The following is a 14,689-nucleotide window of genomic DNA, read 5'->3' on the forward strand; positions in this document are numbered from 1 at the left end:
TGGGAGGAAATCTGTTCGCTCCTTGTGGGCCGCTGGGAGGACCTCGATGTTCGGGCCCAGATTACAGAGCGTAAGTATATACAGTACCGGTTGCTTGATTTAAACCAGTGTTTCCCGAACTCCAGTCCTCGTGGTCCCCACGGATCATGTGTTCAGGATTTCTATTTACTATGGAAATCCTGAAAACATGACCCCTGGGGACCATGAGGACTGGAGTTTGGGAAACACTGATGTTGTATACTAACCACTCCTTTCTCGTTTCAGGGAACAAAATTGTGAATCGGTGGCGGTCTGTGAGAGATCGTTTCAAGGAGTTCAATAAAGAGATGCGGGCCCCGAGTGGATCTGGAGGACGCAGGAGCAAGTACAAGTACGCAGAAGCCCTGTCGTTCCTCTGGGAAAGAATGGTCACCAGAAGGTAAATATTACACACCACATGTGAAAAAAAATGTTAGATGTAAAAATTTTTTTCAGCCAGGGCCATACCATGTCAGTATTTTAATTGTTTTTTTTTCTCTTTATTCCACAGCACGGTGAGCAGCACTCGGGAGCCGGCACGATTGGACCCTTCTGAGGCGATCCCTGAGGAGACCGGCACCGAGGGACACTTCAACCGCCCCGGTACATCTGCACCTTCCCAGCCTTCCAACACATTCGACCCATCTGTCCCATCCACCAGCACAGGAGCATCGTGGCCGCCTACATTACATGAAGCTGCTGGTGAGGAGATCGCTTTCCCTTTACCCCACCCTTCTGCCCCTGCCACCTCTAGTACACCTGCGGGTACTGGGCGGCAGCGGCAGAGGGGTCAGGAAAAGACTTATGCGCCAGAGTTCTTGCATCTGAATGCATCTTTCCAGAACTGTCTAAAAGTCTTGTCAGAGCAAATCTCCGCAGGCTATCAGCAGATCAACTCCAGCATTCTGGAGGTGAAGACACTTCTGCAAACCATGCATTCAGAAGCAAGATCTTCGCCAAACCACACCTTTTTCAGGTCTGTTGTGGAGCGCATGGAAACGCTCTCTCCTGCCCAGCAGATGCATGTAATGCATTCATGCCACGCTGCTCTCCAGCAAGTTACCTCCCAACCTCCTCCTCCTCCCACCACAGTAGTTCCTCCACCTGCACCCCCTCCAGCCACTTTCCATCCTCCCCCTCCTATTACATCTACACCCCCTCCAGCCACTTTCCATCCTCCCCCTCCTATTACATCTACACCCCCTCCAGCCACTTTCCATCCTCCCCCTCCTATTACATACCATCCACCTCCAGCCACTTTCCATCCTCCCCCTCCTATTACATACCATCCACCTCCCCAGCACCATCCACCTCCCCAGCACCATCCACCTCCCCAGCACCATCCACCTCCCCAGCACCAGCAACCTCCCCAGCACCAGCAACCTCACCAGTACCAGCAACCTCCACAGTACCTGCAAACTCCCCAGTACCAGCAACCTCCCCAGTACCAGACATCTCCCCACTTCCAGCAACCTGCCCCGTACCAGACATCTCCCCACTTCCAGCAACCTGCCCCGTACCAGACATCTCCCCACTTCCAGCAACCTGCCCCGTACCAAACTCCTTCCCCATACAACTTGCCATCAACATCATCTGCTCCTACAGTCCCTGCCCAACCCTCCACTCCACCACCCACCACCTCTTCTGCTTCCCACATGTCCACCCATTCTGTAGATTTTTCCACACCTTCACCTCTAACTGTTCCTTCCCCACCACGATCCCAGTCCTCTCTCCACACTCCCAGTGTCGAAGTGTCCCGCAGCCCCTACAGCAGTATTTCCACCACACACTACACAGAATTATAATGTGTGTATTTAAATAAAAATGACCAGTTTTATGGTTTCAGTTTTATAGTTTCAAAGTTTTATTAAACAAGTTTATTAAAATTTTAAAAAAGTTTACTAAAAAAAACATTTTTCAATAAAAGTTAAATTATTTTACACTGGTTGTCTGTCATTTCTTTCTGCGGCGAAAAAGGTTAAATACAGGGTATTTAAAAGGGGAAATGGTATTCAAAACTAGGTATATAACTGTGGGTAAATTTTTGCTTTTTGCCACAGTTGTGTTCCTGGTTGTGTTTGAAGCAAAGTATTTCACCTAAAAAGTTGTGTTTATTGTTGGTGATTTCCTAACAATGTACACAACTTTTGTTAAAAGGTGAAATACTTTGCATAAAACACAACCAGGTACACACCTGTGGCCTAAAGCTAAAAATAGAGACCATGACAAGATAGCCAACTTTGGTTGGCAAAGGTATATACTGTTGGTACAGAAGGTACACAAGTTTGGTTAGGGCACAAATCTTTCACACTCTGTCATCCTGCCAGTGTACTCTGCCTTGAGGTGACATAAAGTATAGTGCAAAATTGTCCCTCATTACTGAAACCGTCACAGAACTTCTAGTGGTAATGTCATGGTAATCTTGCAAGGTGGTTTCTTCAGAGGTGTCCTCAATGGAAATGGGTTCCTTGCAGATAACAAAATTGTGGAGTACCACGCACGCTTTGATCACCTCGTCCACAGTTTCTGTCTTGAGGTTGATCGCAGTCAATAGGACCCGCCATTTGGCTGTCAGAATACCAAAGGTACATTCAACCATTCTTCTTGCTCTTGTGAGGCGGTAATTAAAAATGCGTTTTGGTCTTGTCAATCCTCTGCTAGAGTACGGTTTCAAAAGGTGTTCTGACAGCTGGAAGGCTTCATCCCCTACACAGACAAATGGCATAGGTGGACCAGATGTTTGCGGCAGCGGTCTAGGTGGTGGGAACTGGAAGGTGTTTCCATACAGTTTACGCCCCATGGCAGACAGTTTGAAAACTTGAGAGTCATTGGAGCGGCCATAGGCCCCAATATCAACCGCAATAAATTTGTATTCCGCGTCAGCGATGGCCATGAGGACAATTGAAAAATATTTCTTGTAATTGAAATATTCCGATCCCGATCCAGCTGGCTTTACAATGCGGATATGTTTCCCGTCCACAGCGCCCAAGCAGTTTGGAAACTGACATATCTGTTGAAACTTGTCAGCAATTTCAATCCACCTCTCTGTTGTGCGCTCTGGTAAAAACTCTTCAGCTAAGGAGTCCCACAGTGCACGGCATGTGTACTTCACAATTCCAGATATGGTGGAAATCCCGAGTCTGTACTGGAAATGCAGTGACGAAAGGGATTCTCCAGTTGCAAGAAATCTGTGGGGAATTAAAAAACAATAAATTAGTTTTAAATCACAGCATTACATACCAAAACTGACCTAACACTTGGAGATACAAATTACCACCAACAAGATTGCAGTGAAAGTGTGCTCTGATGCGATCATATCCAATAAATGTGGCTTACCTTAAAGTCACCATCAGACGCTCTGCGGGTGAAACAGAGAAGCGGCAATAGGTGTCCGCTTTTCTTATGAGGTGTGCAATGCGCTCCACCAAGTAATCAAAATTCTCCATTTTCATCCTAACATACCCAAAAAATTTATCCGGGTTTCGTCGAAGGTCCATGCATAGTGTAGAATAGACCCCACGCGTCATTCTCTTGGCTGTGATGGGGTGGATCCACAAACGTCGTCTACGATGCCTGATGCGCTGCTGTCTCGCTCTCTCCTTCTCCAGAACAATCACCCTCAAACGATTCGCCTCCGCTGTAAAATCCGCCAAATTCTTCAAAATATTTCCAATGACAACATCCATCTTCGCCAGTAACTTGCTCTTCTCTCCAACCTGCACTTTCTCCTCTACAACCTGTCAAAGAAGGGCTGTAGGAACACGCTAAATATAGTTTTCCAGTAGCCAATCCCGTTCGGAAGGCCACAAGGGTCAATTTTAAAAACCAGATCCGGCGTAATCCGTCGAAAAACGGATAGAAAAACGGATGAACCGGATGAGACGGATCCGGTTTTGTCTGTCAAGAAAAAGACGGATCCGGCAGAAAACCGGATCCGTCACATCCGGTTTTACTAAACATTTGCCGGATCCGGCGTTCCGGCACGACGCCGGATCGCGCCTGACGCCGAAAACCTGATGTGTGAAAGTAGCCTTAGAGGCACACAATGCATTAGGAACATCTTACAAATGCTGCGCACCTCCGCAAGAAATGATACTCGTCACGGACTGTAGTACACTTCTGATTAAAACCACAAATGTGGCATAAATGTTCATGAATTAGAAGGAAGGGATAAGCTGTTTTGTCAAAGTTGGCCAGGATTGGGATAAAAACATGAAAACTCATTATGCTTTTTGCCACTTTGGATTGCGTTAAAAAAGTGCAACATTTGAAGGGGTTTCACAGCAAAGAAAAGCAAGTATGTATACAGCAAAGATAATCAAATACTCTATCAAACAAAAACACTGAACGAACTGAAGACAGCGTGCTATAGGAAGTATCATATCAATTCTTTATTCCTCCATATAATAACAGCATGTTCTGTGAATTTTACATCTAGTGAATCTCTTGGGTATATTTTGACTATGATCCTCCCTTATGTCTAATGTGTGCGCAGGCTCGGACTGGCCCATAGGGTAACAGGGCAATCCCCCGGTGGGCCCCTGTGCAAAACACCAAAACTGCCACAAAAAAACGAAAAAACGCAGCTTCTTGCCTGCCAAGCACTCAGGTTTTGCTGCAGAAAAAAAAAAAACTCAACAAAAATACCCAGTGTGAACTTTGCCTAATAGAAACACGTCACCGCTTCTGTGTTTTTTTATCCACTCCTGCTTCTGACAAGCTCGAAAAATGAGTCCCAACACATGCAGGGAGTGTCTGGTTGTTAGGTAATAAATTAATCAATATTATGAATTCATATTAAAAAAAATGACAGCAAACCCCACTGCAGGGAGTCGGCCATTTCCCGCACAGGCGTCCTGCAGCCAACCGGATAACAGCTTTCATTCTGCAGCCTGCAGGGGAATGTGAGCTGCGCTCTTATTGGCCGCAGTGGGTAACTTTCCCGTGTAGTCTGTGGGGCCCCCGGGAATAATGCACCTGTTGCCCCTGGGCTGAGGCGGAGGGAGCACGGGGGCAGCTCCGGGAGTGCAGGCTGCAGCAGTCCTCCTCCGCCCTCGGCTCCTCCCCGCCGCCTTATCCCCAGAGCCGCTGGAAGTTTGCGAGCACTTGTGTGCGCCCCTCCCGCCGCCTCTGTCCTGCGCTCCCGGCTCCCATGGCAGAGAACGAGCTGACCCAGAAGCTGCTGCGCCGCTTGGTGCTAGAAGATGACCCGGCGCCACCGCCGGCAGAGAACGAGGTGCCGGCTGTGCCCAACGGGGAGCAGGGAGACAAGCCGGCCAATGCCAACGCCGACTCCGAGCTGAGTGCCAAGCTGAACCGGAGGAACGACATCAACCAGGGCAACGCCGTGCCGGCCAACCGGGGCCAGGTCTTCAACCCGTACACGGAGTTCAAGGAGTTCTCCAGAAAGCAGATCAAGGACATGGAGGGCATGTTCCGCCAGTGAGTGGGCACGGGGGGCACACCTGGCACTGCTGAGAGAGGGGGATGAGGCTGCTCCATGCTTTCCTATGTAGTGGGCACTAATGCATGTGTAATGTCAGGGAGCACCTGATGGGCGTGTGTGCCCCACCTAGTTATAGACGGTGCCAAGGCTGCATGGCATCATAATCGGTACCTGGCATTATGTGCCAGCGCACTCCAACTTGTGGCCGTCCATATGTTCAGAAACTACAACTCCCAACATGCCCTGTGGCTGCCCTATACCACCTGGCAGGCCATTATATAAAGGGCAGGGGATGTAGGGGCCAATCAGCCTGCACCTCTGCGGTGGAGGAATGAGAGCTGTGCTGCACTGGTTCTTTGCCCCGCGCAGTGGTTTGGTAAGGCTACTTTCACACATCAGTTTTTAAGCATCAGGTGCGATGCGGCGAAAAATGTAAAAGCTGGATCCGGCGCTGGTTGCCACCAGATCTGGCTTTTTTCCCCATAGACTAGCATTATCGCCGCATTGCGCCTGATGGCCATGCGGCGTGTCCGGCTTTTGCCGGATACGGCAAAAAATGCCTGTCCGGCGTCTGCAAAAAAAACGTTCCCTGCAACGCTTTTTGACAGAGCCGGACCGCTTTTTTCCGCTGCGCATGCCCGAAAACTCTCTCGCCCTCTCATGCACCGTCTCCGGCCTAAACAGATGATCCAGCGGGCTGCGGCTTCTACCGGATCAGGTTTGACAACTTTTCACCGTAGCCCGCTGGATTTAAAAAACTAAAGTCTGAAAGTAGCGTCGGGTGGCATCCAGCTTTCAGTGCAATGTCCTAGTATTGGGGAGTTGCTATTTAGGCAGTTTTCTGTACTTTAGTGTCGGCTCACCAGAAGTAAACAATCACTTTATGGGCGACGTATGCCAGCGGGTGGCATGTATCAGACGTGCCATGTACACTGCCATCAGCGTGTCTGCAGTGTGGCTAGGAAGCCCACCCCCTATGTGTAGCTGGCGTCATCCCATGTCCTTAAACTGGGGTCTTCCCCTTTTTTGTATTGTTCCCATCTCCTAGTTACTCAGGCCCCCTCCTCCCTTATCCGGGGTGAGCGTCCTTGTTTCACCACCGTCCCCTCCGGCTGAATCATAGTTCCTGTCCCCCCCACCCGCATCCTGATACCTTCTCCTTATGATTCAGTGCTCGCAGTCATTTAGATTATCCTCCTGCACCTACGAAGATTGCAGGATGATGAGGTTGTAGTCCGCAGCCTGCTCTAATGACCTGTGTTCGCAGCCTGATTCATGCTTTATTGTTACTGTACTCCCCTGGATTCTGGCGGATGTTTCTTTTGACTTCCCCTTAAGCGTTCTCATTGGGGAGAGGGGGGCAAAAGCTGCTGCCGGACCGACCCGGCATTTCTCAAAGGCTGCGCAGTGCTCTGTGCTCCGTCGGGGCCTGGCATCTTTATGCCCCATTCAGAGGTGCCCTCTGAGCACTTCTCTAGTCAAAGACCGCAATCTGAAGGTGCATGTACATTAGCCAGTTATCTGAGCGAGCTTCCTAGGAAGCCCAATTCCCAATAAACGGTCATTGTAGATAGGCAGCCGACATCGACGAACGCTTGTTCGTAGGGTGAAACGACTAAGCCTGCCTACAAATTTTCGTTCTCGGCAGCACATTTTGCCTTGTGTTACCAGGACCTGTGCTGCAGAGAACAATGGCAGCACATGCACTCAGACGACTCTCGGGATTGCGTCTGTGTGCTGTCCATATATTTAATGGACTCAATGATTTCAATAGTCATGTTCGATCAGCTGTCAAAAATGGCCTTTTTTTTTTTTTTTTTTTTTTTTTTTTAATGCTTAAAAAACCCCAAATACACATTTGATCAATCCCATAGACTATAATTGGTACATGATCAGTATGTGAAAAATGGACACCTGGATAAGGTATCGGGCACATTTCTCACTGCTTCCCACTGTTACTGTAGTGGTGATTTGGATCCAAACTGTATTAAAGGGAACTTGACATCCGACACATGCTGCCCGATCCTAGGGCGGGATGCATCAGATCGTGGTTGTATGAATTCAGCAACGTATATTTAACTCTGAATCGATGCGGTATTTCAGAGAAAAGCATATTTTAAAAGCTGCTGTGGACCGAGCCACCTGGAGAATAGCCGGACAGGTCTGATAGCAGCTAGATGTAGGGGCACAGACCCTAATTCCAGTAATGTATCATTTACTGGACTGCTTGCTATAATTTTGGTAAAACTAATGTGTTATTTTCCAGTTCTCTGAATGCTGAGCTCTGTATAACCCGCCCACACCACTGATTGGCAGCTTCCTGCCCATCTACTGTGTACACAGAAAGCTGCCAATCAGTGGTGGTGGCGGGGTTATACAGAGCTCATGAGTATGGAGGGCTACCTGGCAGCAGGTTTTCTAGTCCTGTAGCAATAATCTCCTAATGATAAAACTGATTTTATCAAAACTACAACAAGCAGCCCAGTAAGTGACACATCGCTGATATTAGAGTCTGTCTCTAGGTCATGCTGCTCACAGATTAGGTGGAAAGAAATGGTGACCAGTTCCCTTTAGGCTGTGTGCACACGTTGCGGAATCATCCGCGCAGATTTTCCAAAATCCGCAGCGGTTTATCTGCGGATTGCGCTGCGGTTTTGCCCTGCGGTTTATCATCTCCACAATGGAGGAGATGGTAAACTGCTGCGAAATCCGCAGAAAGAATTGACATGCAATTCTTTCTGCGGATTTGAAACCGCAGCAAAATCCGCGCGGAAAATTCCGCAGCGTCTGCTCTGCGGTTTTTAATTCCCATAGGGAATAATGGTACTGTACACCGCAGCAGAAACTGCTGCGGATCCGCAGGGCCAAATCCGCTGCGGATCCGCAGCAGAATCCGCAGTGTGCGCACACAGCCTTATTCTGCTTTTCTTTTTTTTTCTGAAATACTGCAGCATTCCAAAGTTAAACCTATATGCCTGGAATGGTGCAGCCAGTGTCTGATAGGTGCCACCCGCAGATTGGCCGCATGAATCAGCTGTCAGATTCCCTTTAACTTGCTGATGTAGCATCCTTGGCGGGATTTCTGGAATTTTTTTTTCTCAATACCCTTGAATGGCATTCCTTGCATTGTAATGTAACTTCTTTGCAGTTTTATTTTGGTTTTCTCAGCAAGAATCCACAAATCTGCCATGTGTTCTCTTCTAGATCAAGAAGTCTGCCTGGTTACAGATAAGTGCATGTTTGTCTTTTGCCCTGAAATGGTTAATGGGTGTGAATTTGGAGCAGCCATGTGTGTTTTGGTGGTGGGTGTGTGGGTATAAAAGCTGCCAGACCTTCCCCCTAGAGCAGATATGCAAGGTCCCCGGTCATTATGTGCAGCAGTGGAGCCTGGCACTGTGCCTGTATGTGGCCGGAGCCATGTAACCTCGCCCTGTGATGCTGGTGGGGTACGGTCACACAGGACATTTCTAGCCCCCTAATGCCTGTCCTACAGCTGTGCAAGTGTCCCTGACAATCATAGCATTGTGTAGCCGAAGTGCCGTCACAGAGGTCCTGGGAACAGTTGTCTGCTGCTCCCTCCGAAACATCATGGAGTAAATTGCCAAAAAAAAGTCTTGTATAGGGCCTCCTCATAAAGGAGGGTGGTAATCTTCTCAGATGTCCCCAATGTGTGCCGTGAGACACTGCACAGCTATTCCTGGAAGCCGCCCCATAATGTGGCCACAACATAGTAAGGCTTGGTCCATGCATTGCCCAGTGTGGCGGCACAAACCACAATTTCTATATGTGGTGTTTACCACTGAAATGGTGCATTTACACCAGTAGTTAATCCAGAATGAGCGTTCCTACCATTCGCCGATTAGTTGTCAATCCAAACATGCCACCAATTGCCCAGCGAACTAGCAAAATACGGTACTTGTTCGTCTGGTGATTCGATCATTTGTAATGGCCCAAAAAAATCACTATCGGCAACACATCTGATGCCAGCAGCATAGGCCGGTGACACAATACTGGTTAGAGTGCCGACTGACATGTTGAGAGATTGGCACTCTGTTATGGCGCATTGATGAGCTGAAATCGGCATATCGAAATGCAATGTGGCTATGTATTCGGGATGCTGCAGGATCCTTGGAAGCCCGACCGCTCATTAAAGGGATTGCCTGTGATAAAACAGTAGTTTCAGCCATTGTGGTCGCCATTATAGCTCCGACAGAGGTTCGTCTTAACATCCCTTATCCTAGCTAAGCAAAGTTCCCATTCAGGATTGTGGAAAGGAAAAGTCCCCTGTAACGGGGATTGTCTCTTCTAGATTTTCTTGAAACGGATACAATAAACTCTTGCATTTTGGCACAGCTTGAGGACATCATTTCAGGGCAGACTGTTAATGTGAATGGCAGTCCCTGCTACAGACACTACAAAACGTTTGGAGATGTGCCTGGTAAACAATGGAGGGGATCCAGCTCTTGGCAGAGATTCCTGATGACTAAACCAACGCGGATACCCAGTGGGCATCTTCTCTCCTAGACTGAACAGTCTCTCCAAATACACCTTTATAGGGGGGCATCTATTAGTCTGGAGAGCAGGATGGGGAGAAGCCACTGTGGACCGGCCACGAACATCCCCAGCCACTGCGTTTCAGAGAAAGACATACATGGCTGCAGTAATGGAGCCGAACTCTCACGCCACCTGTTGGTCAGGGCAGTTAGGTTCCCTTTAACAGAACAGTCCCTGATACTCTCCTTTAAGGCTCATTCAGCCATCCTTGCTCATCAGTCCGAGATCAGATCGCTAATACACAGACTGGCCGTGGGTCTCCCGTCGACCCCACCGTGACATCTTCACGTCTTTCTACTAGGCTGTCACGCTTGGGTTGGGAGAACTGCGGCCAGTCCGTGCATTGTTGTCTAATCTCGGACCAATTTGCACGGACGTCTGAGTATTTAAACACACGTTCATCAATTCTAACTAATAGGAGCTCGGAACAGAGACTTTGGCTCAGCCAGTACTCCGTATGTACCAGGCTCTCCCGTGCTCCCATTGAAGGAACTACCTTCCTCGACAAAATTCTTATCTTGGTAGAAATTTCTTGGCAAGTTACAACAGTGACACATATGACGGGAGATCGAGGAGGCCGTTCCTTCCACATTCCTGTCTGACACTTCCAGGGGAGGTTTATTTTCGTTATTACGAGCTTGTGTTTTCTCTAATAGTGTCTGATCTTACGTTTGGAAGGTGTGGTATAATAGACTTTTATTATCTGTAAAGTTTTATCGCTTTATTTTATTTATTTTTTTTTTCTCTTAGATCATTCTGCAGATTCATTATATTCTTAAAGAACAAAAATGTTAGCGCATAAGAACATCATGGAGGAGGGTGAGCAGCTTATTACCAGCCCGTAATCCATGAGTGTCCATTACCTTCTATAGCTGCATGCATGTTAGGAAACACCGCTGCAGAATTGGGTGCTTGTTTAGTGCAGTTTATCTAGTGGGAAGGAGAAATAGAAGTTTTTCCTTTTATATTGCCCATTTTGTATCCAATTTTGTCATCAGAAGCTGCACCAAAATCTCCATGTGCGATTCTGTCCTTCTGGTAGAACTACACATTGCCAGGAGCCCAAGCTGCATTCAGTAATGTCACCAGTCGCTGTGATTTTGCTGATTTCTGCCTCACCTGTATGTGCAGAGTGAGCACAGTCCGTGTCTCATGGATGTGTGATCCCGGCCTTACACCTAGAACCTTTTATATATTTACAATGGACTTCTGTTGAAGAAGTTTTCAGCTCCATAAATATTTTCCAGACAGCTAACAATAGTGTAAAATAACAATAAGAGCAATACTCTGCAATCCTCCATGGCTCCGGCAATGTCTTGTCGCACCACTTATGACCACTGCTGCCAATCGCTTCCTGCAACATTGAACTTAGCGGTAATATAATCGCCATAGAAAATGATTGGCTGCAGCTTTTTTGCGGCACGTCCCTGGTGAAAATTGGTAAATCGAAAGCGGCAGAGGCCCAGGACTAGCTGTGGACTGGTAAGGCATTACACACATATATAATATAATAATATACCATAACTACTTTCTGAACAACTCTCTTATTCTGTTGGGCCTCATTGAAACCTGGATTCAGGATTCTGACACTGTCTCTCCTGCTGGCATTTCCTATGGTGGCTTACAATTCACCCATTCCCTGAGACCCACAAACAGACCTGGTAGTGGAGTCGGCATATTCCTGTCCCCACAATGCACTTTCTAGGTCATCCCCCCCCAGTTCCATCACTCTCATTCCCTTCTTTTGGGGTCCATACCATCAGGCTCTTCCGTCCCCTCTCCCTCAGAGTAGCGGTCATATACCGGCCCCCAGGCTCACCCACCCACTTCCTTGACCACTTTTCAGCCTGGCTGCCGCACTTCATGTCCTCAGAACTACCAACTCTTATCCTGGGAGACTTCAACATCCCCATTAACAGCCCTACTGTCATGTCGGACGCTGTTCACACCACAGCATCCGGCAGGCAGAGGTAGTTCCACCTCCAGCCACTATAGCCTCAGTGGCGCCGGCCTGATCTTCAGGCTCTCGGGGGTTAATCCTGCTGGAGACCAGGTTGGATGGTTAGTCACGCCCACGGTCTTTAAATAGTCATGCTGGCCTATGGGCGTCGCCGATTATAGCTTGTGTTTCATACCAAGTGGTTCCGGTCTGGAGTGGAGGTGTTCAAGAGAGAGAGATTCATATCTGGTGTCGTATGATCCGTCGTTATCCTTTCTCCTTCCCATATTTGTGTTTAGTTGTGCCCTGTTCACATTACTGTTTATTCCTGTGTGTGTGCGCGGCGCAGTGCAGTTTAAGTTCTCCCTGTCTGTCATTATTTGTGTGGGAGCTTTGGTGGTGACTTCTCACTGGGTGGAGGGTGGAGGGTTAAGTGCAGGGCTGAGCAGGAGATAAGGAAAGGTCGGAGGCTCAGGCATTTGCACCTTCAGCAAAAACCCTGGGTTGAGGGTCAGACAGGGTTTCCCCTAGTAAAGGGACACCACAGGGGCCCCGGGTATTTCAGCCTTAGTTGAACTAAGCCCCCGTGACACCTACTTCCACATCTGCATCCCAGCTTCTATCACTAACCACCTCTCTAGGCCTCTCACAGCTCCCAACCTCTGAGACACACAGAGACGGTAACACCCTTGACCTGGTCTTCGTCCGGCTTTGCTCAATCTCCTACCTAAATAACTCGCCGCTTCCCCTCTCTGACCATAGCATTCTCTCTTTCACACTCACAAATCCTCGCCCACCCCAGCACACTCCTACCTATCACACATTCAGAAATCTACAAGCCATTAACCCTCAGACACTTTCATACTCCCTACAATCTTCCCTGTCCCCAATCTTTTTCCTGTCCTGATCTGGCTGTTCATCACTACAACAACACTCTTACAACCACCCTTGACTAGGTAACGCCCCTCACCCTCAGAACCTCCAAACACAGAGTAAAACAGCCCTGGCTCACATCGCAAACTCAATTTCTCCTCCAGCGATGCTCTAGGAGTGCTGAACGCCGATGGAGAAAAACCCGCACACCAGAAGACTTCATCCACTTCAAATTTATGCTAAGAACCTACAACTCTGCCCTTCACCTCACCAAACAGACCTACTTCACCACCCTGATCTCCTCACTAGCCAACAACCCCAAGAAACTTTGACACCTTTCACTCCCTCCTCTGGCCAAAAGCACTAACTCCTATCTCAGACATTTGTGCAAATGACCTGGCCTCCCATTTTATAGAGAAAATAGATAATATCCGTCAGGAAATCCGCTCCCAACCACAAAGTGCTGTGACTCCCATCCCTACCTGCATTTCCCCTGGCTCACTTTCCACATTTGATCCCATCACAGAAGAAGTCTCCAGACTCCCCTCTTCTTCTCGCCCAACTACATGCACTACCGACCCCATTCCCTCACAACTCCTCCAGTCTCTCTCTCCAGTCATCACAAGTCGCCTAACTACAATCTTTAATCTCTCCTCAGGCATTTTCCCATCCTCCTTCAAACACTCTTATCATTACTCCATTATTAAAGAAACCCACTCTCGACCCATCCTGCACAAACAACTACAGACCAGTTTCCAATCTTCACTTCATCTCTAAACTCTTGGCGCGCCTAGTCTACTGCCGCATTACCCGTTACCTCTCCACTCACTCCTTCCTAGACCCTTCACGGTCTGGCTTCCGACCCCTACATTCGACTGAAACTGCACTCATCAAAGTGACCAATGACCTTCTGACAGCAAAATGTAACGGGGAACACTCTCTGCTCATTCGACCTTTCTGCAGCTTTCGACACTGTTGACCACCGTCTCCTACTCCATAGGCTCCAGTCACTAGGCATTAAGGATATCGCTCTCTCCTGGTTCTCTTCCTATCTCTGACCACTCCTTCAGTATTTTGTTCGCTGGCTCCATGTCATCTCCTCTTCCTCTCGCTGTCGGAGTACCTCAGGGCTCAGTCCTTGGCCCCCTTCTCTCTCTACACGGCCCCAATTGGACAGACCATCAGCAGATTTGGCTTTCAGTACCATCTTTATGCTGATGATACACAACTATATACGTCATCCCCTAACCTTACCCCCGCTGTACAACCGAACTCCAGTGACTGTCCGCAGTCTCTGTCATGTCCGCTCTCTATCTGAAACTTAACCGCTCAAAAACTGAACAACTTCTGCTCCCGCCATCTACTAACCTCCCTAAATCTGACATTTCCCGCTCCGTGGGTGGCACCATTATAACACCCCGGCAGCAGGCACGCTGTCTGGGTGTTATGTTTGACACCAACCTCTCCTTCACATCCCATATACAATGTCTTGCCCGCTCTTGCCGCCTACACCTAAAGAACATCTCCAGAATTCGTCCTTTTCTCATCATGGAAACAACAAAAACCCTCACTGTTGCATTGATCCACTCCCGCCTGGATTACTGCAACGCTCTATTAATTGGCCTCCTCGCTACTCGACTTTCCCCACTCCAGTCCATAATTAATGCAGCAGCCAGGGTCATCTATCTTGCTAATCGGTACTCGGACGCGTCCGCTCTTCGTCAGTCCTTACATTGGCTGCCCATTCATTATAGGGTCCAATTCAAAGTACTTGTTCTCACCCACAAAGCTCTCCACAGTGTGGCACCCCCCTACATCGGCTCCCTCATTTCTGTCTATCGGCCTAGCCGACCGCCGCG

The 14,689-nt window shown here is 48.4% G+C and overlaps 1 protein-coding gene across 2 annotated transcripts in view; it reads left to right on the plus strand.

The window, feature by feature from the left end:
* Nucleotides 1–5,012: 5,012 nt before the first annotated feature.
* EFHD1 (EF-hand domain family member D1) overlaps nucleotides 5,013–14,689 on the plus strand; it is a 33,706-nt gene continuing 24,029 nt past the window's right edge. Inside the window, exon 1 of one of the 2 annotated variants that reach the window (XM_073581237.1) lies at nucleotides 5,013–5,460. In XM_073581237.1, coding sequence (XP_073437338.1) covers nucleotides 5,171–5,460 — 290 coding nt within the window. In that variant the 5' untranslated portion in view covers nucleotides 5,013–5,170. Of the gene's footprint in view, nucleotides 5,461–5,709; nucleotides 5,841–14,689 lie in introns of those variants that run through there. The other variant, XM_073581236.1, reaches the window with a different exon arrangement.

This window comes from Dendrobates tinctorius, unplaced genomic scaffold (genome assembly GCF_039654945.1).
Source record: "Dendrobates tinctorius isolate UK_male_01 unplaced genomic scaffold, ASM3965494v1 ptg000069l, whole genome shotgun sequence".
NCBI lineage: Eukaryota > Metazoa > Chordata > Amphibia > Anura > Dendrobatidae > Dendrobates > Dendrobates tinctorius.